Source organism: Maylandia zebra, linkage group LG9, assembly GCF_041146795.1.
Source record: "Maylandia zebra isolate NMK-2024a linkage group LG9, Mzebra_GT3a, whole genome shotgun sequence".
Taxonomy (NCBI): Eukaryota; Metazoa; Chordata; class Actinopteri; order Cichliformes; family Cichlidae; genus Maylandia; species Maylandia zebra.
The window spans coordinates 21541076-21566309 of NC_135175.1; the positions used below are offsets into that span (position 1 = coordinate 21541076).

The 25234-nt window shown below is 40.3% G+C and overlaps 2 protein-coding genes across 10 annotated transcripts; one reads left to right on the forward strand and one right to left on the reverse strand.

Moving 5' to 3' along the window:
* sec22c (SEC22 homolog C, vesicle trafficking protein) lies at positions 1-7814 on the reverse strand. 3 transcript variants are annotated; one of them, XM_004546736.5, is made up of 7 exons: positions 7748-7814; positions 5010-5221; positions 4620-4783; positions 4284-4463; positions 4010-4128; positions 3569-3634; positions 1-3468 (listed from the first exon to the last, which is right to left on the reverse strand). In XM_004546736.5, exons 1-7 carry the CDS (start codon positions 7754-7756, stop codon positions 3268-3270), a joined length of 951 nt encoding a protein of 316 aa, XP_004546793.1. In that variant the 5' UTR covers positions 7757-7814; the 3' UTR covers positions 1-3267. The 3 variants fall into 3 exon arrangements, with proteins under 3 accessions (XP_004546793.1, XP_004546794.1, XP_004546795.1); XM_004546737.3 differs by lacking the exon at positions 7748-7814 and adding an exon at positions 6459-6709; XM_004546738.3 differs by lacking the exon at positions 7748-7814 and adding an exon at positions 5781-6443.
* Positions 6737-23973, forward strand: nktr (natural killer cell triggering receptor). Of its 7 annotated transcripts, none has more exons than XM_004546733.5 (17): positions 6737-6869; positions 8621-8699; positions 9249-9323; positions 11627-11734; positions 12239-12283; positions 13655-13742; positions 14552-14581; positions 15234-15379; positions 16102-16321; positions 16505-16672; positions 16794-16881; positions 17073-17221; positions 17302-19983; positions 20683-20766; positions 20969-21028; positions 22910-23011; positions 23250-23973. In XM_004546733.5, exons 2-17 carry the CDS (start codon positions 8642-8644, stop codon positions 23317-23319), a joined length of 4173 nt encoding a protein of 1390 aa, XP_004546790.3. In that variant the 5' UTR covers positions 6737-6869; positions 8621-8641; the 3' UTR covers positions 23320-23973. The 7 variants fall into 7 exon arrangements, with proteins under 7 accessions (XP_004546790.3, XP_004546791.3, XP_076744291.1 ...); XM_004546734.5 differs by having other exon boundaries at positions 17326-19983; XM_012917905.3 differs by lacking the exons at positions 6737-6869; positions 8621-8699; positions 9249-9323 and adding an exon at positions 12562-12585 and having other exon boundaries at positions 11651-11734.
* The last annotated feature ends 1261 nt before the right edge of the window (positions 23974-25234 follow it).

Consider the following 25234-nt stretch of genomic DNA (forward strand, 5'->3'; position numbering starts at 1 on the left):
GAAATGGAAAAAAAGACACTATTTATTAATGAAATGTCAGTTTTACCAGATGGGGAAAATGCCCTGTAATCAAAAGCGTTTTTGGCAGTTACAATAAATGACACAGTTCCATCATTTTCAATCATTATAAATAGAGTCACAAAACAGTAAACCCACAATTTATACAAATAACTGTTCTTCATTTTAAAAGAGAAACCGTCCAAGGATTAGAGACTCAGGCTGGTCTCGCGAACATAAAGGGTTTTCTAACCTGCAAACTTGAAAACTGTCACATTTCAGTTACAGGCTGCATTTGTACTGTATGTTTTCTTCTAAAAACAAACTTTATCCTTCGTTTTCATTTCAAGAGGAAAAAAAAAATGCTCCAAATGGTTTGGTTCAACATCTTAAAAACATTTTGTTACAAATCATTTGGTCAGCAGTGTATTTAAATACAGTTTCTCTACTGGAAAATGCTGAATCAGTAAAACCTCCTACATATCAAAAATATTAGCATCACCAAAATCCTACGCACAAAATATCCAGTAGCGGCTGACAGGCATAGGATTTTTAAAACCAATACCGAACAATATTTTTTCTTCTGGCTTCACAAAACATAAAGTTCCTGAACATTTGTTATCTGTAATTTCTTTATGAGTCCTTACTGAGATATCATGACAGCGTACTTTAAAAATAATCTTGCTTTATTGTCACAACAAGTTGCAGATTACTCGTTTATGCTCAGCCAGACTCTACTCAGATCAGCTGGTTGTGTTTGTGGCGTTCACACTAATGCTGCCCACAGAGATGTTGCAGAGGGTCCTCTGGTTCACACACTACACCAACATTCATACCATGGATGAAGGGCGTGTTCTCCATCTCTCCTTTACTTTTTAATTTTTATTTAGGATGGTTATACATAGATGCCGATATCAACAGCGAACATACCCGCCGCGCCAATATAACAGTTGGACTCAATTAATCAGTAGCATAACAATTAAAAACAAAATTATGTTGTTTGAACAGTTCACTATTCCCTAATCTACTTGAAACCTCGCAGCCCCAGTGAACTTCAGTGAATCTAAAGGCTTTTCATCAAGCAAATGCCAGGAGTTCAGGATAAAACAACCTTTTTAAGAAAAAAGTAAAGTCTAGCATTACTAAAGGGCACACATGTGTAAACTGAAGCTACATTACAATAAAACTAATGAGCTTTTTTGTCCCTCTCTAACAGTGCAATAAAGTTAAAGACCTTCGGATTGATGTAAGAAATGCAGCCTTTAAAAGTCCTCGAACAAGGGATCAAACATTAAAAAAGAAAGGATGGATTTTACATAATTCCTGATGCTACATGTTTAACTAACTCTATAAAACTAACGATCTACTTCCTCTGATATTGAGTGCAACTTTTAGCCATTAAAAACGGAGTGCGTAAGAAAAACAAAAACTGACAGTAAAATTATTCTTAGTCTACTTCTTCAGCAGCACAGCAGTGGTATTTATCTAGATTTCTATGTTTACATCAATGTGAGAAACAAATATTGGATCTACTCCACTCCCTAGGAAATAGAGGCTTTTGAAACAAACCAACAGGTAAACAGAAAACAGGAACATATTCAAAGGATAATTTCCATAACTGTCTCCATAAATAGTGCAGTTTTTCTAACAAACTGCAATATAATCAGTGCTTTTACACGTTCACATACTTTCTCATATGTGGAAACATGAAATAGGAATTACACTGGAGAAGAAGGATTACTTATTGTTGGAAATGCGTACATTCAATACAAAATATGCTGTTTAATATCCTGTTATAGGTAGTTAAAAAAAAAAAAAACCTTTCATGTTCTTGTCTATGAATTTTAATAATACCTTTATAAGAAGGGCTTGCTTCTTCTTTTTGCATCTTTGTGAATGCATACCAGACTCCCAAGGCCCGTACTATGAAGCTGGATTTGGCAGACACTCATCTTGCTCCTTTGTCTGCAGTGGGTGTGTTGCTTTCAGTCTCTTTTATGTGTTTAACCTTTTCATGTTTCCCCCATTGTATTATTTTATCTTCCTTTGTAAAATCAGCTGCTATACTGCCAGCAGTTGTCCACGTTTGTGATTGGTCAGATACTGCCAACACCACCCCTTTCAATTGAAGGTCCAAAGGAGACCCTGGGTTAACTTCAGGGAGTCAATAATTAGCTTCACGTGACTGCTGAATGCCAGCGTTAGCAAAAGTGAACAGGTAGCATAAAGACACCCTGGTATGTTGAACTTTCTTCATAGTACAGGCCTCAGGAAGAACAGCTAAGGCCGACCTTAGCAATAGCTTAATAAAACAAGCATATTGATATCATCACAATTTAGAGATCAACAGCAAGCTTATTTTGGAGATGAGGTGAAACAACTTTCTTCTAACGAGGGGTCTAAAATGAGTCGTTGTTAAAAAAACAAACAAACCTCAAAATCAAACCACAGCTGAACATATGATTAACACATTCCCTTTCAGAACAGACTGTGAAGTTGCTAAATAACGAAGCCCTTAAATGTGAACCTTTGCAACGAGAAGCTGAGCACTGGCTATAAAATATATAACAAAATAAACCAAACCCATCAACCATATTTGCACTGCCACACAGAAAGAAGTAGAGCAACCATAGCTTTATATTTACACATTTGATTTTTTTTTTTCCTTTTTAGGCTATAGAGTAATTCAGTTAAGCTACATTAAATAATTTAGTTATCATATGCCTACCAGCGCAGGACGGACTATCTTATTTTCTGGGAAAAGTACAACTGAAATCAATTTTAACTTGATGTCACTGAGTGTAAAATGATTATGAAAAGCTAATCAGTGCTCTGTGACAACAGAAATACTGAGCTGGGTGTGAGAACAAATGCATTCAATTATAAACCCACCAACATAACGGGAAAAACTTTGACTGAAAAAAAGCTCTTCCATCTTGTTTCAAAACTTTTCCCAAAAGTTGGGCTTGACTGGGATTCATCAGTGTTGTTCTTCATATGCATTTTTTCCTGGTTTGAGGTTAATCGGAGCATTTTAAGAATCCAAAAATCACTGCATTTTCCGATATTCTTGTTGTACACAAATGTACAGAAAGTTGGAGTACATACTGCACATGAGAAAATACGAGCCTGTTATTGTACTTTTTCAATCTTTTGTTAAAAATCCACAAGACATCTTCGTTATCGTGGATCGAGCCGATTACGTCCTCGCTCTTTCTCGCCTGCACTGAAAACTGCAGCGGTGCAACAAATTTCGCTGTCCTGCGCTCCTCAGACGCCACAGTCGCTGGTTCTGTCTTGGACTTTGCGAGTCAGGATGAGCACGGTAGACAAGGAGGCAACGGAAACGTGGAAGAGGAGCTGCCACGCGTTTCTCAAGCCGAGCAGGTGCAAGTTGCATAGGACGATCACACTTAACAGAGTGAAGCACTTCAGTTTCTTCACAGATGAGTGGAAAAGGTAGAGGTGGCACTACGGAGCGATTCACACGGAGAAGCGTCAGAGAAAGATGGACGGCAGCATATTTCTGTTTGCAATCAAGAGTCAAGCTACTATGTGAACTACTATTTACCTGAAAAACACAGCAAGCAAATGCCAGGAGAAATGCCACAACATTCCAAATGCTTTCATAATCATCCTGCGAAAACAAAAATAATACATAAACTTTTAAAAAAGTTGATTTGTTTTCCGGTCTCAGTCGGCTTGCTGCGTTTATTTCTGATTAATTCACCCAATTTGTGCACACCTCATGATAACAACTCAGCTTTCACCGTAAAATGCTAATGCACAGCGGTCAGTTCAGCCAGCTTACCTTATCTGTAATTAAAATTAGCTTACGCAAGCCTATTTCCAAATATCCTGACTTAAACAAACAAACAAACAAACTGGTTTGCTATGCAAGAGAGAAAGTTACAACTTATGATTGTTTTTCACATCATTTAGACTCCCCAAATAAACAGCACCATTAATAATATTTGAAATGACAGTAATCAGATGCCAGCACTAATTGTACCTGGAACGTGTACTCCATGAGGTGAACCCCACGGATAACATTCAAAGACGCACACATGATATTGAGGATGAGAGAGAGGATGCCCGGGGCCGTCACTGGTTCCAGTCTTTGATTTTGACCTGTTAAACACAAGAAAGCGACAATATAAACACTTCAAAACAAGAAAACACAATGAGAAGCAAGAAAATATCCTCATTCCTGCATTACAAAGAATTCATACTGGCTGTCAAAGGCAGGAAGCAGAGTGCTCTGTTTCAAGTGCTTTTAGCCTTACCAGATCCAGGACCCTGCTCCATGTGCCCATTTGCAGTGCCATTGGTTAGCTCCACCTCATCAAGGTTTATTACTTGAGGTGGATGGATCCTCAGCTCCTCCTGGACTTCTGCCAAAGTCACCTCTAGGGCCGGGCCACCACTGTGGTTGTACTGCTGCTTCAGCTTCTGAATAATGCTGTCTGTCAGTTGGCAGCAAGATTCAGAGGTAAATTCAAAGATTTAATTTATTTAATTGTGTGTTAACACATCTTAAATTTAAAGCAAAAGAAAGAAAAAACTTTTGCAATCCCAAAAGACACTATCAAATCTATATGAGGCAATTTCGCTCCCCTCACCAAATTCCAAAAATGGATATGGCCTGGCTGCCAAGGCAACAACAGTGCTTTTGAAGCATGCTGTGAACTCCCAGCGCAGATCTTCCAGGAAGCAGAAGGCTTTAGCAACAGGGAGGCTGCAGTGACACACAGTCATGTAGGATACACCCTCTGAAGAGACGAAGCTGAACAGGTGAGAGGAGAAAAGGTGTTTAGTAAACAAACAGCCTGAAGCAGCGTGACGTGGATGCCCCTCTGTTCACATGGACAACACTGCGTATGTCGACCGTACCACAAAACCAAATACGTGCCGATTTGCTTTAAGGCTGTGTGTTGTGCATTTTTGCAGTTAGACAGGTTCTTATGAATCTGTGTGCTGCTGCTGCTGCTTTTCGTTTGTTGCGTGCTTACTATATATTGAGCTCCTGGCCCTTAATTGTCCCTCTGTCGGGGAAGCGGGCCAGCGCCTTGCTGATGGTCTTAATCTGCTGCTTCCTCTGCTGGAGCTCTCGGTTGTGTTCAAAGTCTGTGGAGGCTGACAGGGGGAGTCCATCCCTGACCCGAACCACAAAGGCAAACAGGATCACAGACATTATCCACTCGGTCCATGAAGCACACACTGCCTACGCAGAGCACAAAGCAAGATCAGATTACTGTTATCATATTGATTGGAATAGCACATTTAAGTTGGGGATATAGTGCTGATGATAGCTGTTATATAAACTGTCAGTAGTATAAATAAATACAGCTAGTATCATGCTAATAACACATAAAATAAACTGAGCTGTTAGTCTTACACTCAAATTTAGTATTCTATATTTTTTACACTACATTTTCCTTTCTTATCAAATTGTGTGTTATTATTCTATTATAATAAAATACTTCATGTAGAATATTTTGGTCACAATATTTCTTCTTCTTCTTTCAGCTGCTTCTGCCCCCATCGGACCCTATCCTCAGAATTGTCCTCTGGCACACCAACTCTCCGCATGTCCTCTTTCACTATACATCAACAAAGCTCCTCTATGGTCTTCCTCTTTTCCTACTGCCTGGCAGCTCTGTATCCATCCACTACTCCTGCTTTCCACATATCCAAAGCATTTCAGCCTTGCCTCTCTAACTCTCTAGCTCTAAACCTAAACAAAATAAACCTAAACCTAAATAAAATCTTAACATTCTCACCTCTGGCACCTCCAGCTGTGCCTCCTGTTTTTTTGTTTGTTTTTTTGTCAGTGCCACCGTCTCCAAACCATAAATGAAAGGAGGTCTAACTTGCAAACCATCTAGTAAAACTTCCCTTTCACTCTTGCTGGTATCCTTCTGCCACTAATCGCCCCTGACATTCGTAACACTCCCACCCTACCTGCCTTGTTTTGGATGGTTGAATCCAGGTATGTAGCCCATCGACATTCATTACCTTTCCTCTCCCTCTTAGTTTACTAACTTTCATTCCTCTTTTCTCCGGACAATACCTGCACCTTTTCAGGTTCTCTCCCACTTGCTCTTTCCTCTAAGTACAAATCCCAACGTTGTCTGCAAACATCATATACCAGCGAGACTCCTGTCTGACCTCACCTGTCAATTTGTCCATCACCATTGGTAACGATATTTGTCTACGTGAAATGTGATATTGTTTTCATTAATTCTCCTTACATTAACTAACTAAATAAATAACTTTCCGAAAAAAACTAAACACTGCATTTCAGACTGCATTAGCTTTAGTTGGTGTGAATAGATGGTAACTGAACAGGGAAACTGCGTAGGTTTAAAATCTCTGTAGTCTCTGTAGTTAAACACCACTTAGAAATCTTTGAGCTAAGACAATTTAAACACTCGTAACAACATCTCGTTGCAGCTTACCTCATTATCATGGGTTTCATGCTGCACCTTGTCCCTAAGCTATTGTAGTTGAGCTGACTAATGCATCTTATCACAAACAAAAACACGCCATAAGCAGGCAGGAAACCCGCCCCAGCTTCGCGATGCAAAAGCAATCAATGATCGATAAAGAGAGCCGTCCTTAATAACGACTTATAATAGCGAAGTAAGACCTTAAATCAAAATTAGTCCAGCGAGCTAACTTCAAATGTGCTTCCTGATACAACAAAACCACAACAAATCTTCTACGGCAAGCCGAAAGGGACAAAACTACTAAACTGCCCACCCACCAGTCGGCTTTCTAACCAGCACTCGTCACTCAAAAAAGGGAACTCAAATGCTAAGTGGCGACCGTCAGTGACTAGCTGATTCTTGGCTAGCTACTGTACAGAGGTAAGTTACATAGATCAAAGCTTTTAATAACCTTTGGTAGGATTTTCAGCGTTGAAATAAATGCTAACAGTCTCTGCAAACGAGTGATTTTTTTTTTACGTAAGCTGCTTAGCTAACTTTAGCCAGCTCCTAGCTGTTAGCTCCGCCGCTTTGGAAAAGCGCCTAACATTTGTGTGAACAGTGTTCTCGTTGTAGCCTGGGGAGATTTCACACCGTTTTAATACTCGCAGCATGGCTTAAACCCTCAGTAACCTTAGGTCGTTTTCAGATAAACCCGAGCTACAAGGTGTGCCGTGCTGGCTGCTAACGTTGTACAAGAAATGCAAAAGGACATTCTCGGTTTCTGGGTTTACAGCATTGTTTTAAGGTTTTGTGTTTTGTTTTTTGTTTTGTTTAGTTTTGTTTTGGGGGGGGGGGGTGCGCTTTAGTGGTTACTGTAGTCTGCATGACATGCAAGGTAAATATCTAAAGAGCTCAGTGGAGGAGGGACTTCTCCAGAAGTTGGTTATTGTTTTCTATTCGTAGCAGCCACGATCTAACTGTTCATGCAGATGCCATTCCTCGTTAACCAAACATAGTCAAGGCTAGTAATATGACACGAGTTCTGCTGTAAATGCAGTGCAGCTCTGCTTATCTGAAAAGACAGGCCTCTTAGGCGGCTATGTATAGATTCAGTATTATCATCTTGACACCTTGATATACTTCCTCCTGTGCAGTAATGCCAGAAAACACTCCAACTTAACACCAAGCTCACTTCTCTTCTTGTGTTCTGGGGGAAAGCTAAAGTTAAACTATAGCTAATAACACAAAACACTGCAGCTCATGTTCACTCACATCTCTGCACAGTTAAAAAAAGAAAAGAAATATTGAGCACATACCATGGACATGAAAAGAAGAGAATTTGATGAATGCACATTGCTGAGAAGTTGTTGTGATTTCTTTTTTTTTTCTTTTTTCCCCCCTCTTCCGTACTGTGTTGCACTTTCATTACTCGTAAAGCTCTTTGGCAGTTCAGTCTGCTCACCCACACAAATTCCAGATAGACCAAACATTTCCTTGTACTGTAGCTGTCATTAAAACTGCATTGCTCAGACTAAAAACATTGTGGTTTTCCAACTCATGGCTCAGCAGTAAAGCTCTTCAACAAGTTGGTGCATGGTTTTGAGGAGATTTCTTTTTAATGTGTGTGTGTGTGTGTGTGTGTGTGTGTGTGTATATGTATGTATGTATGTGTGTATATATATATATATATATATATGTATGTATGTATGTATGTATATTTATTGTCACATGATGAAGGTAAACATTGGGATCTATTGATGGTGCTTGCTTTAATTGTCTGCTGGGTGCTTGTCCATATATAAATCAAACATGCTCAAACTAAAAGCTGTAAATACACGTCCAGGTTATTGTTAATGTTACAAAGCAGGCTCAGCCAGAGTGGTGACATTTCAGTGTTTGTCACAGAGCAATAAATATACAGTAAGGAGTCTGTGGTGCGCTCTGCTCGGATTTGCATAGCCTCTGTATGTCCCCACAGACTTCTCTCTCTGTCTCTCCCCTACCATTGCTCTCTCCTCCCCTTTCTGTTTCTTCCTCCTTTGCTGTCATTTAGTCTCTCCGTTGTATACAGCCTCTTTCCAATGTGCTGTGTCTCTGTTGGCTTAAACATACGTATAAAAAAGGGGGGGGGGAAGCATTGTTTTTTGTTTTTTTTTTTATGCTTAGCTTCTTTTGTTTTTGCATTTTAGGTCATCTGGACTTTGATCGCAATGGGGGTGAAAGACCGCCCTCAGTGTTACTTTGATGTGGAGCTCAACCGGGAGCCAAGTAAGGGAAATCCTTATCAGTTTACAGGTGGAGGGAATAGTTAGTTAGAGCCTACCTTAACTTCCATACTTTGAACTGATATGTAAAAAAAGGATTTTTAAATTAATGTTATGTATAGATTTTGTTTTTGGTGTTCAAGCTTTTCATTGATATTCATTTACAAAATGAAAGTGGCTCACTCAGTGGTGAATAAACTTGATAGACTGGTTTAGCGTCAGCTGTATCTGTGCTGAGAGGTTATATTTCTATATAACCCCTGATAGCTGCTCAGAATGGAAATATTGACCAGACTGTTTTAGTGACTTTATCCTGAAAGATGTAGCTGATGCCCTTCTTCCACAGCTGTCCCTCACATAGTATCAGACTTGCCATTAGCTACAGAGAGGTTTCTGTAATAGAAACTTGTAGCTTGTAATAGAAAATGTAGCTGTGAACTATTAAAGATTGTTTCCGGTTGTTTACATGTTGTTGTTTATATGTGATTTATTTTGACTTTGTTTAAAGATGATACTTTTAGTGACTCTTCTTTCCCCCTTATGTGTCTTGTAGTTGGGCGTATAGTCTTTCAGCTTTTTTCGGATATTTGTCCCAAGACCAGCAAAAACTTCCTCTGTTTGTGCACTGGTGAGTAATCCTCATTCAGAGATATCTTCCAGTCAAATGTCATGACCTTACAGCATTTCGTTAATCGCATATTTGAATAATTCTGCTTAAAAATGTGATTCAACATGGCAAAACCCAGACTAAAGTGCAAGATTTTCACTACTTTAACTCTAAAATTTCAAAACTACTTGATTAACATGGAAAAACACATTTCATTTATGTAGCTTTCTTTTCTGTGTATTTGTTTAAATTCATTTTTATCAAATGTCAAATTGTCCCCAGTGGTTTCATAACGATGCAGGTAAATAGTGAATTGTAGCAGGTTTTTAAATCGCCAAATAAATAATCCACCAGATAAATAATCCACTTTGTTGACAAAAGGCTGTTTATCGATCAAAGTCTGCACAGCATTATCACCACAGGCTAAAGACTGAAGAGTCGGCAGGATCGCTGATGTGGGAATTATTGTCCAGCGGTAGTAGTGCGTCAGCACTCGTTGGTAGTCCGTTGAGCCACCTGCACAGATTGTCCGTTGTCAGATAGGGGCAGTGTCAAAAATCTCTGGGGTACTCCGAAGCTGCAGAGAAGAGTGATGGCACTATTGCCATTGCCATTCATGGCAGATTGCACAGTGTTTTAGTTTCATTTAGTTTTGTTTCTGCAACACTGAGTTGAAGACACGTATGAAGTGTATGATAGTCAGTTTTTAATTGCCATTTTAATGATATATCCATACACAAGCTCATAGTTTGACACACTACACATGGAGGGAAGCTACAGCAGTTTGAAAAGATTAGACTTTCTTGAATAAACACACACGGCAATGTCTTTGCTTCCAGTTTTGACTTCTTTCCTTTATCAGCACTGACGTGGCGACACCTAACCTTCAGGAGAATACTGCACACACTACCTGCGCTTTAACAGTGAGCGTAAACAGAAGTGGTTCTGTGACAGTGATAACATCAGCGTGCAAAGCGACTAACTAAAAGCTGAAGTGAGGGGAAAACAAAGTTAAAAACAACAAAATTCATTTACTGCACCACACCAGTCCGTAGTTTTCACGCTGTATCTTTTCATCTGTGATGGATTTTTTGGGGGGTGCTTAACTTCCTGTTGAACTTTGAAGGAATTTACAGAAACATATTTGCAGTGGTTTAAACCTCTTTCCAAAGGCTCGTCTGCTTGTACAAATGACCATAAATAAAGTGTTAAAGGGGCAAATTTCACTCGCTGACTGATCGAGTCACAGCTTTAGAGAAGAGGTTTTCTCTCACAGTCGAGAAGTTTGCTGAAGTTTAAGCGTCAGAAACTGTTCAATAAAATAAAATTTCTGACATAATTTTGAGAGATAACGTCCTGTGATGTGCTGCATCACAGATGTTGTCAACCTCATCTGTTTGACCTTACAGAAGTGCAACTTAACAAGGTTTATCCAAGCACTGCAATACAATAGCAATGAGAACGTTATTAAATAAGTGAAATAAAATGACAATAACGTAATAAAAAACATACACCATTTTATGACTTATGTTGTGGCTGCTCTGTTTTCTAGATATTTCATCCCACAGAGCAGTGTAGTGTACTGTAGAGGCAGTGGTTTGCCTAGAGAAAGTCATAAATCTGCAGACACATAGCCGAGCAATCCCCCCGTCTCATTTTTCACCCTACCTGGCCAACGGGAATGCGATGGCAGCAAAGGCAGACATGGGAAAAGGCTCGTTAGTCTGTTCCTGAACCAACACATGCACAGACAGCACACCAGTGAAGCAGTAATACACACCCGCATTCAGCTGGTGCAGTTTGCTGACTTTCTCAAAGTTTCTAATGTGTCCTTTTAGAATTGGATCAGCTCACTCCAAAGGAAACCAAACCCCTGGAACAGTGCCGAAGCCAAAGAAGTAAAATACTAAACCCTTAGCTTAGCTTTTCAATAGGACACACAGCCTCTTTCTGCTGAAAGCCACCTTCAACACATCACCACATCTAATTAAATCCTGCCTTCACGTCATTTCACCCCAGGAGTAAGGGGACTCTGGAGGGTAATAGCTTTGGGCCAGTATTGTGTCCCCGGTTAGTATTGGTCCAGTGGAAGATTTATTAATGAATTTGGCAGTCCTCCAAGGGAGTACCAGCAGGATGCCAGACCAAAGGCATATAGCTTACTGAAAGCCACCACCCAAATGTGGTTTTCATTCCTTTGTGGCAATATTAAAAGCCTTTTGTTTCTTAAAACCATCTAGTAAACACAGAAGCACTTTGTGTATTAGCAGGTTGAGTGTTTTTGTTTTTTGGTGAGAGCTCAGTTAACATGAATGTCATTGCAGGTGAAAGGGGAACTGGGAAAGTCACAAGGAAAAAGCTGTGCTACAAAGGCTCCACGTTTCACCGAGTTGTAAAAAACTTTATGATTCAGGGAGGCGACTTTACTGAAGGTAATGTTATAATCCCCCGTTTACCTAAGAACGTGTTCACAGTGCTCCACCTTTTTCTAATTTGCTAGTTTGTTCGTTTCAGTCCAAAATCTAATGAAAGCCAACAGAGCGTAACACAGCTTATGTGAGCGGGGCGAAAAAACCTCTCATTTGGGTTGTTTTAAAGATGGATTAAATGCTCTCCAGGTGGGAAATGTTTTTCAATAATAACATTAATTAGAGGCCAAATTAAAATGGGTAAAAACTGATCAAAGCTGTTAATCTCATCAAAGTGCCAACATACCGTAAACATGCTCTGCGGCTTTGTTGTGGGTGTTCATGGCAGGAATCCAGGAGACTACAGTTTCCTGAACATGGCAGCCACTTCAAAAATGAGCCCAAAAAACATGAATCACTGCTGCCTTTGCTGATGAGGCAGCATCTTTTTCAGCAGCTACACACAATTACACTGCTGCAATATAAAGAAGCTGCTGTGAATTTATTTGACTTTATTAATCTTTGCAGGAAATGGAAGAGGAGGGGAATCCATATATGGAGGCTACTTTGAAGGTATTTGGAATATCAAGTTATCTAATAATCTAATAATAGTGATGCATATCTATACTAAAAAAACAAAGCATGCATATAAAGTTGCATAGATGGTTAATGGGTTTTGTGTGCGAATTGTTCTATGTTTGACTGCGCTGACCTTCACTTTTCCATTGTGTAGTTCTTCTATGTAGTAACAGCAGTAGGCTTTATCAAATCAAGATGGAGAGTAGGCATTCTCTTTACTGAAAGCTACAATCTTCCTGCCTAAAATTTTCAACATATTCTCTTATTTATAGAGTGGTCTTTTGCAAAATGAAAAGGTAAGAGATGTACACAGCTCCGTAACACCATGCCAACATCGTCCCCACCACCTTCCTCAGTCAGTGAAAGCAGTGCAAATGCTCGCAGCGTCACAGATTCACATTTGTACTGAAAGGTCCCCCCCCCGCTCAGATTAGGGTTTTTATGTTAAATAGGTGGAACTAGCAGGACATGGAGCCAGAACCAGACGGGTGGTTTTGCTCATCAGTAAGAAGATATTCCACTTTTAACTTTTATATTGTATATCATCTCTTTGTTAAAACTGTACATTACGGGGACTATTTTGTTTTTGCAAAGCACTCATTAATCTCCAGCTTTGAAAAACCCCTTGAAACTTGAAGTGATCCAACAGCGTCGCACCGCCTTATGTTACTGTTACAGCTGTAACTGCTTTTTCTAAGCAGGGCCCTCAAAGTAAGCACTGTCAGTGATGGTGCTTACTTTTGAGATGGACCAGACCCTCGTTGAGAATCTCCTAAATCAGTGGTTTGGACATTTTTCTCTAACTTTTTAAAGCTTTTAGAAACAAAGCTTATGTCACCCTGCTAAACCCAAGGGTGAACTCCAGAGCAATATGTAAACCAGACTTCTAAACACAACTTGCAAAGTTCATTCCTGGTAGCTGTGCAAGCAAAAGCTAATGGTTCCTTTTATAAATTCGACTGAGTGTGTTTTCTGGAACTCCTACAGCGGATTAACCCTCGAATATATCAGAATGCAGCTCTGACTTGAAGACTGTGATGTAAGGTTGACTTTGAGAAATGCACGTAATATATTGCACACATCAGCAAGCAGATCTGCTTGTAGCTATGATGTGAACAGAAACCAGTGTGGTACCTTTTCATCTGAAAAGTGCAAGTTGTTGAAAGTCATTACTGGTTTGGTACTTTATAAACAGACTGCAGTAATATTTGGCCCAACAGAAACCTTTTGTTAGAGCTGACTTTATGGAAGGATAGGTTGGTGAGACAGCGAAAAGCTTTAATGAATTAATAAACCTTTTTGTTTTGTTTTTTTTAAATGATTATTTTTATTAACACTTGAATCCTCTGCATCTGCCCCCGACAGATGAGAACTTCACTCTCAAACACGACAGAGCCTTCCTGCTGTCGATGGCCAATCGTGGGAAGGACACCAACGGCTCACAGTTTTTTATGTGAGTAACTTTTAAATTAAAACATTGCTTTTAAGAACTTACCCCCCAACCACCATTATTTTACTGTCATTCTTAAGAAAGTTTCTTATTAGTTTTTGCTTTCTATCCCTTTTTTTTTCCTGTTTTGAGATTTTAGAGTAGAATTTGTCATTAAGTGTGACCATCAGCAGTCCCTTCTTCTGTGTGCAGTTAGTTTCAAAGTGCAGAGAAACATTGGATTCATTCTTTTTCACCTACAATTGTTACATTTTTTCTCTTGCCGTTTTTGTGTAAAATTTACAGAAACTCTAGCATCCTGCTCTTCCAAGGTAATGTGTCTCAAAGGCTGTGTTTCTCTCTCTCCTGACTGTATTTATCATTGAGTAGTTTGTCTTTGCAATTGTTGGACTTGCTTAAATATTTCACAAATGGCTTGAGGTGACTCAAAATGTTATTTTGGCTTCCGTTGTCACAAAAGCAGGTTCTGAACATACGATTGACATTTTCCTCCATGATTACAAATTCTCGAAGGAGGAAATGTAGATATGTAGTCTTTGTGCAAATTGATTTTTATAACAGAAAAAATGATAATGTAATTTACCACACTCTGCTGTTGAGTGTTTTCCTAATTGAGTTGCAATCAGATGTCATTAAAGAAAGGTTTGTTGCACAATTCCTTTTGAGATTTTCCCTGTGGTACAGTAGCATCCCCGCTTTGATCGAGGTATTTGTTTATTGTTATTCTTTTCTCTTTTTTCCCACTTTCATGGCCCGGCTTCCACCTTTGGTTGACTCCCCACCTCACTTACTGCTGGATTATCCATAATCAGCACAACTAAGATGGCGCCTCATCTTGATGGGTAGGTACATCTGATATTATTATTTCACATTCTAATTCTATATAGAAATCTGAAAATGAGACTTTCAGTGTATTGATATGAAACTTTTTGGGGAAAAAGAATCCCAACATCCCAACAACTATTGTTAGGTTTCTATGTTACTAAACTGATTATAGCATGTTTGGCGTTAGTCACACAGGCTGGCAATCACTCAGCAAGCACCTGTTGCTTAGGAAAGATGTGTATTCCTTGACCGGTTGCTGAATATTTGCTGGCTGTCACTAAGTGAAATGGGTTGCAAATAGGTTGGTTCACCAAAAACCCTCCTGGTGGTTCCTTTGGTCTTTAGCAGATTGCCTCGGTCACTCGTAGTTTGCATGGAAGACGCTGTGCAAACAACGTAAACGGACAATTTTACCGAGCATCAGGAAGCAACCTCCAGCAACCACTCGCAGTTGCTAGCTGTTAAGCAGGCCTGTGTGAGTGGGATTTTAATAGATTAGAACCCTTTTGGTAGTTTTCAAACTTTAGCTCAATGTACTGTGCTAATGTAGGATATTCTGTCATAGGAAGTTGATTGAGGCAAAACCCAAATGCTCTCCAGGGCTTAAAACTAACATAATAGTACATTTAATGTTGCTTTTAGTTTCAAGTCTGTCTTGCGTCTATGCAGAGTCCACGTCGTCTTTGGTCTGGTCATCTCCGGATTTGAAGTGATAAAGAAGATTGAGGGGCTGAAGACTGATTCTGCCAGCAGACCGTACGCTGACGTGAGAGTGATCGACTGTGGTCAGCTGATCACCAAGTCTGCAAACGATGGTACGTTCAGTAACCTTCTTAATTGGAAGGATTAGCTTTGTTGTATTTATTCATTTATTTTTGATAAGTAAATCTGATGAAAAGGTCCCATGCATCCTGGGTACTGTAGTTTTTGGAGAATTGTATCCAAATTTTTTTCTTTGATCTTTTAGAAGATACTATTAGACAATACCCTTAGACCCACTGTATGAAATCTTTGGGTTTGTTTAGATTAGATGTGTTGCCACTCAGCCAGTGTAGTGTGACTGTAAGTTTTGTTATAATACAAAAGCTTTAATAGAATATCTGTAGTGAAAGTTACATATTTTATGCTCATTTGTTTTTGTTTCCAGTGAGGGATAACGTGTGTTGCCTGTGATTATAACTGGCTCGTATTTCATGCTCATGTTCATTTTGTTGGCGTTTGGATGCCAGCGTCTCCCCCCGCCACTGGCATTAACACGGGGCGTGTAACTGGATCTTCTGTTTAATGAGGATCAGCGAGGTGATCTCTGTGGAGTTCAGTTGGCTTCAGCCCACCTGACTCTGCCAGGGCTGCTTTCATTGCCTTGAACATACCAGGAAAGAACAGACAAAGCTTTTCTTGTACTTGTACCATCATGAAAATGACTCCTGGCGTCTGAGCTTTCCCTCTTCTTTTACTAACTATACGAGTCAAGTATTCTTCAGAATTAGCACATTTTAATTTATTTCCACACGTTCTGTTGTATTTCTTCCTGCAGTGCTAGAAGGCAAGCGGAAAAGAACTTCCCATTCTGCTGACTCGTCCCTGAGCTCCCATGACTCGTTCTCCCAGTTCTCCTCAGTGGAGTCTGAAAGTGAACTTGATGAAAAGCACAGGCGTTACAAGCAAAAGAGACATTCGAAAAGTAAACGGCCTAAAAAGAAAAGGAGACTGTCAAGGAAGGACAAAGATGCAGATAGTCTGCCTTCCAAGCAAAGGTGATTTTTATTTATTTTATTATGTAAGTTCTTGTTCATGATCACATTATAACGTTTTTTAATAAATACTTACACATATCTTGTGTGTTGTCAGTTTTCACCAATTGACTGTATAGACTTCAGTACTGACATCTGTAGGAGCTTTTTGTTGTTTTCTTAATAAAAATATAACTGCTGTCACAGCCCTGTGGGAAGAGAGCTACGAGAGGGAGAGAACGAGGTGGAAGAAGAGAGGGAGCTGGGTGGGAAGAGAGAGAAGCCCGTTGTTCGGCCAGAGGAAATACCACCTGTGCCAGAAAACCGCTTCCTGCTGCGACGGGACATGCCATCTCAGGAAGATAAAGCAGATATGTCAGTTCAAAGTTGTGCTTCATGTATATACTTTTTTTTTTATTAATGAGCAACCAAAACACTAATCTAAGTAAACACAGCAAGTGCTGCAATTTGATTTCAATTTCAAATTAATTTTCAGAGTTGAAAAAGAAGAAGCAACTCTTCCAGCTCACCCGAAACCAGCTGTGTCCAAGTCTGGACGGAAGATCAGAGGCAGAGGAACGATAGTAAGCTCACCTCAACTAAGATCAGAGATTGCTAACATAATGTATATGTAAATATTCAAATTTTTGGATTTCTTTTTGAGTCACAGGAGTGAATTTTGTAAAACGTGTTTATCTAGTCTAACTCTTATGCAGAATTAGTTTTAATGAATTGTTTGCAAATGCACAGTTTTTACTTTTTTTGTCTTTCGCAGCGGTATCACACTCCTACGAGGTCTAAATCACGCTCTGCATCTGTAGAGGAGCGTGGAAGCAGTGAAACTCCACCGCACTGGAAAGAAGAAATGAAGAGAACCAAAATTTATCAACCCCCAAGCATCGAGCGGTGGAGCAAAGGAGACAAGTATGACCAAGTGTTTTCCTTCCTAACTTTAAACACTAGTTTTCCTTCTATTTGCTTTCATGCGTCTTTTGGCTTAACAGATTGAATGACCATTCCTCAAGCAGATGGGACAACAGAAGCGACTCTGCGTGGTCCCAGTCTGCAGAGCACTCCTCAGACCACAGCTCGGAGAGGTCCAGCCAGCGCTGCCAACAGAAGAAGGCGAAGAAGAAATCTAAACACAAGAAAAAGGCCAAAAAGCGGAAACATAACAAGAAGAAGAGTTCCAAGAGCAAACATCAAAACCAGTCAGATGGAGAAAGGTCTGTGTCTTCAGAGAAAGGGTGCAGAAAATCTCATTCGCTAACTCGTTCTTCTTCGAGTCAACACCACTCTTCAAACAGAAGGAGACGCCGATCCTCGGGGTCATACGGAGATTCCCGATCCTACTCTAAGTCATACACATCCAGTCGATCCAGATCTCAAGGAAGGTCCCTGTCTTACTCAAGATCTAGAAGCCGGTCTGGATCTAGAGGGCGATCTTTCTCTAGATCTAGGTCTTGGTCCCATTCTCACTCCCGGTCTAAATCAAGGTACAGATCCAGATCTTTGACGCCACCCAGAAAAAGGAGTTTTTCCAGATCTCCGAGAAAGAAAAAAACAAGCAAACCAGCCACCATGATCCCTGTGAGTGAGAAGCTTCAAGAGAGCAAAGTCGCACCTGTCCCCAGACTGCCAGCTGTCCCGGCTCCTGAAAGTGTCCCTGTGATCCCATTGAGCGACAGTCCACCTCCCTCTCGCTGGAAACCGGGTCAGAAACCATGGAAACCCTCCTACATCCATATTCAGGAAATTAAAGCTAAAGTAGCTCCCAGCAACATTTCCTCCACTGGGCAAGCAGTCGATAGCGCAGCAGATAAAGCTCAGACTTCAGCTACGCCAAAGTCTCTGCCAGGTGACTCTGAAGACAACACAGCACAAAAACCTTCACGGCGCTCACGCAGCAGGTCATCCAAGAGTAGATCTTACAGCCGTTCTTATAGTCGCTCACGGAGTCGGAGTTACAGTAGGTCCAGGTCCAGGTCCACTCATCGGCACAAGAGCAGGTCATCGTCCTACAGCAGATCAGAGTCTGAAAAGTCCCCAAAAACAAGTAACGCAAAGAAGGAGTCACTAGACAAGGAGTGGAAGGAGTACTACAGTTCTCTGAGCAGAGTAAAGAATTTGGATAAGTTAATTTCAGTAAGCCTTAGTCAAGATGGTCACTCAGGATCGGAGAACAGGACAGACAGTGAGCGCAGCCCTGGTGTCATTGGCTCTGTGGAGCAAATAAAAGACAAGGGAAGCTCAGAGGATCTGGAGACGAAGCATTGCAGTTCAGTGCCAGCAGAGACTTTTAATAACAAGTCTGAATGGGACAGTGACAGTGATAAGGTGAGCCAGAGCAACAGCGCTATCCCATTGAAAATGCAGATAAGGGTGGCTCAGTATGCCGAGTCTCTGGAAAAGAAGTTATCTTCGATCTCTGGATGGAATTCAGAAAGTGACTCTGAAAATTTAACAGCCAGGACATTAGCTATTTCTGAGAAAGAGGAAGGGGAAGCTAGTTCAGAATCGGATTATGAGATTTCCAGAAAAACATCTGATGGAGGGAATGCTCCGGCAGCTTCTGGTCAGTCAGAGGAAAGCCCAGAGAAAGCGGCAGAGCCAGAGAAGCACAAGAGCAAGAAGAAAGCTAAACGTAAGCATAAACATAAGAGGAGAAGTGAGAATAAAGGCAGTTCCCACCACAGTAAGGACAAGGCCAAGAAAACTAAGCGAAAACATCAGAAGCTGAAAGAGACTTTTCACTGGCAACCACCTTTAGAGTTTGAAGAGGAGGAAGAAGAAGACGAATCCAAAAGGGAAAGACATAGTCCTGGAAGAGTTGTTAAAAAAAGTGCTGATGTTAATAACCTCAATGCAAAGGACCAAACTGCAAGCTGTAATCCTACTAAAGAAGAAGAAAGGGGGCAACAGAGGACAAAAGAAAGTATCAACAAAAATGCAAAACACACTGAACCTCATCTAGAGTCATCCAACAGGAATAGCGCCAGCGATTCTCACTGGCCAAGTGTCCAGGAGCCGGAGACATTAGATGACATGGACATTTGTACTCCGGAGCATGATGCTGAAATTGTTGAACCTTCAGTCTCATGTCATCCTCACAACAGCGTTCCTAAAATAACCCTAAAATCTACCTCAAACTCTTCTGAGATGGAAAACAATGACACTGCTTTATCTCATAGCAAAGAACAGTTTGCCGTTAGTTCCACAACAACAGCTGGCGGATCGCAAGACAAAGGAACCGCTGGCAAGCCTGCTGCCACTGTAATCAATTTAAAATGGAGGCCACTGAAAGGAACGTCAGCTGTACAGACTGTGAATGCTCCCCCTGTCACTGTGAAAAATGTCCAGGCTCAAGAGAACCAGACCGGCAACATGCAGGGAGTGAGAATGGAGATAAAAAGCAAAAGCCGGGTCCGACCGGGATCTCTGTTCGATGAGGTCCGTAAGACCGCGCGGCTCAACCAGAGGCCGAGAAACCAGGAGAGCTCCAGTGAAGAGAGATCCCCCTCTGTGGGAAATGCAAAGGGAACGTCACGCACACGGTCTCCAAAGACGTCCAGGTCCTTGTCTAGAAAGTCCCGCTCTGTTTCCAGTCACCGGTCACGCTCCCGGGGGTGGTCCCACTCCTACAGCAGGTCCAGGAGCAGATCCCGCAGCTCCAGCTCCTCCTCCAGGTAAGTGAGAATAAAGCACTGCGATGATTTACAGACGCCACCTTTGAATCTTAATAAATTGTTTGATGTGAGTAGGAATGGTAATCAAGGACCGTTTTTTGTAGAAAACCGATTCCCAGTAGTCCAATTCCTTGGGACTATTAGTCTGGCTGCTTATCGATCAATCTTGCACTCACGCTACAATCAGCTGACTTTAATTCACGTGACAGAGGAAAATACCAACTTAGTCTAGAGCGTGGTTATGTACGAGATCAATGGTAAAGTGGAAAACTGCATCCAGGACAGAAACAACCGCATTATGCTGCTAACACAACTTCAGTTCTTTGCAAACAGCATAGTATAACAAATTACTTGTCCCAGTAGTAATTAAGTAACGTGCTGCATGACTTTTAAGAAAAGTGTTGTGTGTAACAATGACTTTTTGAGTAACGACTCTAACACTGATCACAACAAAGAGGGGAAATCTCAACACGCACAAACATTTGACCCACAGCATGCATTTCATTTAGATGAATGTAATTTCTTTACTGCTGTTTAACAATGGCATTGACTCTCAAAACTGAGCCAGTGAGAACCCAATAACAATTGATAAGAGAATCGAATGGATAAGTGATGCTGATAATGGAATCGCTAAATTCTTTTCAATTTCCATCCCTGAATGTGAGTGAGATGTAAGTTACAGCATCGTTGCTGTTTTAGGAGCCGTAGCCGGAGTTGGAGGAGACGTGGGAGAGGACGATCTCGCTCTCGCAGCACCACGTACCGCAGTTACAGGAGTCACAGGTACACTATGAAACACTCATGGGACAAGTGCAAGATCTGATAGGGAATATTCTGTAGTTGGCATTTTAGATTTCTGTGTTGATTCCTAAGAAGAAAACTCAAAAATGTCTTTATAAATGTGCCCACAATGTTTTAACAGTTACTAATCTATGATGTTGAAGTTAAACGTCTGATTTTTGGTGTTTTCTGTTGTTCCCGTCAGCCGGACGTACAATAGAAGTCATTCCAGAAGCCGCTCATATATTCGCCGGAGAAGATCCAGGTGTGTGAGGACACTTAAGTCACATTTAGAAATGTGGAATTGTTCATAGAAACGCAATGAAGTATGTTGAGCTTAAAAAATGGCAATATAATTGTAACTGAGAACACGTATAAGTTTGTAAGAGATCAGTTGATTTTTTTACAGCCCTCATAATTTTGGCCAAATATCGCTGAGGTTGTGAATATTTTCTGCTTCGTCTTATTAAGCAGCAGGTTTACCAGCAGGACTGTTGGTCAGACAAAGAAACGTTTAGACTTTTGATAAATAGTATAGATATTTCAAAACCTAAAAGCATGTGCAGATCCATCAGTATTTTCAATAACATTTAATGTGGCACCACAGAAGATGAATGCTTGAAACTGGAAAAACAAAACTCGGTACAGTCAGATTGATGGGATTGTTGTAATGATCGGACTTTAGACCAAAAACAGGATCCATATGTCTTAAGATGGACACAAAACTTTGAGCTGAAGGTCTTTAAACAGGGCTTGAAAGGTTTTACAGTAGGGCTGTGCGATATGACCAAAATATAAGACATCTATCGTCCCGATAACGATAAAAATCACAAAATCTTCTGTAAATTCTGTGAACCTCTGGCAGCTCGACTTGCGTGAAGTGTTTCCAGCTGGGCGTTGTGTACCTGGAGTCGAGTGTTTTAACTGACGCGTGAAACTATATATTTTTAGACATAAGTTGTAATGGCCGCCGTTTCTTTGTGAGTATTTATTACACGGCGTGCTGCGGGGAAAAGCCTGTTCTAACGTTTGAGTCTAAGGTTTATTTTTTAGCACCTGACGGCTCTTTTTTGCTTCTCATCCCTAAATACTCTACATACTATTTCACGTGATTCAGTTTATTTTGAAAAGGCTAAACAGGATCTTGAGCTTTATTGTGAAAGGTTTATGTGGAAAATAAACAAGCGGACACGCGATGCTGTTACCGTTGTTGTTGCTAACGACAACGCATAAAAACAGGCGCTTGTCCGTTCGTCGTGTGGTTATATTAAATATAAGAGAAAGAGAGAACTTTAAGAAATGAATATAGCCACTACAGTGACCATCAAAACCATGAAAAAATATTGCTGTAAACAGTTTATTTTGCGACACCACGAAACAAACGATAGCGTAAACTGAAACGATAGACGTTTTTATATCGTCATCCGATCTATATCGTTATATCGAACAGCCATATTTTACAGGGTAGTAAAATTAATACTGAAAAGTCTGCTGTTGGCACTAAATGTCACCTTTTAAAATACAGTGTGTCAAAGAGAATCATCAGAATTAAAAATATATTATATTTTATAGTAATGGACATAAAATCTTGAAGTAAATGGCTTAATATAAAATTTTACACACAAAATTGAAAATATCCACAAGTGCTCAATGTTAACACACGGCATCCATACGATAGTCAAACTAGTCCAGTACTTTTGCAAGCACATCTGGAGCCACAGCTGTTGTTACGTATCAGAAACCACATGAAACTCACCAATCCGCTCTTTCTAACAGTACATTCTAACAGCCGATTCCCTGACACATTGTGTTCCCTTATACAGTGATCTGTTTACCATTGTTGAGCTTGTTTTTCACCGATTACAACTATTAAAATATTTAAATTCTCAGTGATGTTGTTCTTGTTTGCTCATATCTATTATTGTTGGACTGCATGTCCTTTTAAAATGATAAGTAACCCACTTTTTGCTGCTTAAAAATAGTTAAAGTTAAGCTTATGAAGCCCTGATAATTACTTTTGAGCTGTATTTGTAACCATGTCAGAAATGGGTCTTAAAGCTCTACATGTCATGACTGAATTCGGTGTCATTCTGTTGCTATTCCCAAAATAATATCTGTGTTGTCACCTGGCTGGATGTTAATGCAGGTCAGACTCCTATGACAGCTATTCCAGTCGGAGTCGGAGTGTGAGCAGGAGACGAGGGCGCAGGCGAAGTGACAGCTACAGGAGCTCAGACCGCCGATCGCGGTAAGACTGAGTTCCCAGGTGAACTCTGACAGACACTAACGATGTGGCCGGTCTCACTTCAACCTTTTCGCCCTCTCAAATCTTTCTGTCCTGTTGAAAATCCTTGTTTTTTCACATGTGTTTTGGTGTATTTAAGATAAAAGAAGCCAAAACACCCCACTAAATGTTCTCCACACGTCTGTGCATTGTAAACACCTCTGCAGTGCCTCAAAGGTGAAACGTTTTCTTTTGTCTGCAGGTCGTATGGCTCGTCCAGTCGCAGTTCTTCTAGGCGCAGGAGCCACAGTCGCAGCAGTCGGTACAGCTGAGCTGCGCCTTAAGGCAGCCTGCTGGTTTACACCCGATGAAAAGGATCAGAACCACAAAGTCTGGACAATGTCATATATTCAAAGATCAGCTCCTAAAGCTCTAAGAGGAAGAATTAAATCCAGTCTTATGGTCAGTTTAACATGGTTGTGTATGTCCACCTGGCACAAGCTGGCATTATAATTACTGAGGAAATGAATGTAAATTTATAAACCACTTTACAAGCTGATACAAAGGCCTCCTTTTTGGGGCTGTCACAACAAGTGGCTGAAAATCTGCCAACACAGTCCATCAAACAGAAAGTTTGAAAGTGAAATATACTCTATACTTAATACTAATATTATGACAAATATGCTCTAAATAATTTTATATTCATGGATTGTGTTTTCTACTTCTTTTATACACTGAAGTTGTTACAGTTTAAGAGTCCAATCGTCTCAGTCTTGATGTGTTTTTGAGGTTTTGCATTAAGCTTTGAAAGTTTTCCTAAAGTCATCACTGAATGGAATAATTTGTTTTTATTACCTTTTTTTTTTTTCAGTGCTTTTATTTTATTGTATCATGAATGTTCAAACTAAACTCAAAGTATGGTACCACAGATGTAGGTTTATTCAGTTCTAAATGTTTACATTTAATAAATACCAACACATCTTGAACTCTGGTCTGGTATTTTGTGTTTTTCTTTGCTTTCTCAGGATCTCTGAATTATTTGTACCTCAGCAATGGTGCCATCTACCTTCAGTTTATATCTGTAGTGTGTTTAACTATGTGTGCTTAAGAGAACAAAACAGTAAGCCCCACCATGAAGTGCTAACTGTGCCATATTCAGTCAAACGGATGATGTGGATTCCAGTTTTCTTTCATTACAAATAGAGCAATGATTCCAATCATGTGTTACTTGTTCTAAGAACTGTCCATGAGCTACATGTTATGCTCAATAACCACTGTATTAGGTAGTGCTACAGTTTGCCTTTAGGACTGCTAAATTCCTGTAAACATTCCTCAGAGATTTGTCCATATTGACATGACATCATCACACAGTTGTCGGCTGCACATCCGGGATGAATCTCCCGTTTCACCACATCCCAAAGGTGCTCTATTGGATTGAGATCTGGTGACTGTGGAGGTCATTTGAGTACAGTGAACCCACTGTCATGTTCAAGATTGTGCTCAAAACAGCCTGGAGAATGTAGCTACACTATGGTCATAAAGGGAAGGATGTGGCGTTTAAACTATGTACAGTCGGTTGGTACTAATGAGCTCAAAGTGTGCCAAAAAAATATCCATCACACATCACAGCACCACCACCAGTAGCTTGAACTGTTATTATGATGCAGGATGGATCCATGTTGTTTATGACAAATTCTGACTCAATCATTTAAAAAAAAAAAAAAATCAATCTTGTCCAATTTTGGTGAGTCTGTGTCAACTGTAGCTTCAGTTTCCTGTTCTTTGAGTGGTGCTGGGCGTGGTCCTCTGCTGCTTCAAGGTTCAGTGTATTTTCAGAGATGCTCTTCTGCATACTTTGGTTGCGATGAGGGGTTATTTGAGTCACTGTTGCCTTTGCCTTTACATAAAAAACGGTCATTTTTCAATGTTATAGAAAAGCTAAGACATCTCCCAGATTAAAAGGCGTTAAAGAACAAAAGGAAAATAATATATTAAGCTATATCGCTTGTTCTTTTCTCTTGGTTTGTCTAAAACGTTGAATTCCTGGTTTACCTGAGCAACCTAAACAGCATAATGTGTTTGTTTATGCCTCCTGAACATGAATTAATACAGGTATGGGACTTTCTCCATGTTGTAATTCTTCCCACCTTGCTATGATTCTACAGACAGGATATTCAAAGGAGGTGCTGTGGTGCAGGAATCTCACAGGGGGCCTCGAGACAAGCATGATTTACCAGAGGAAACCTA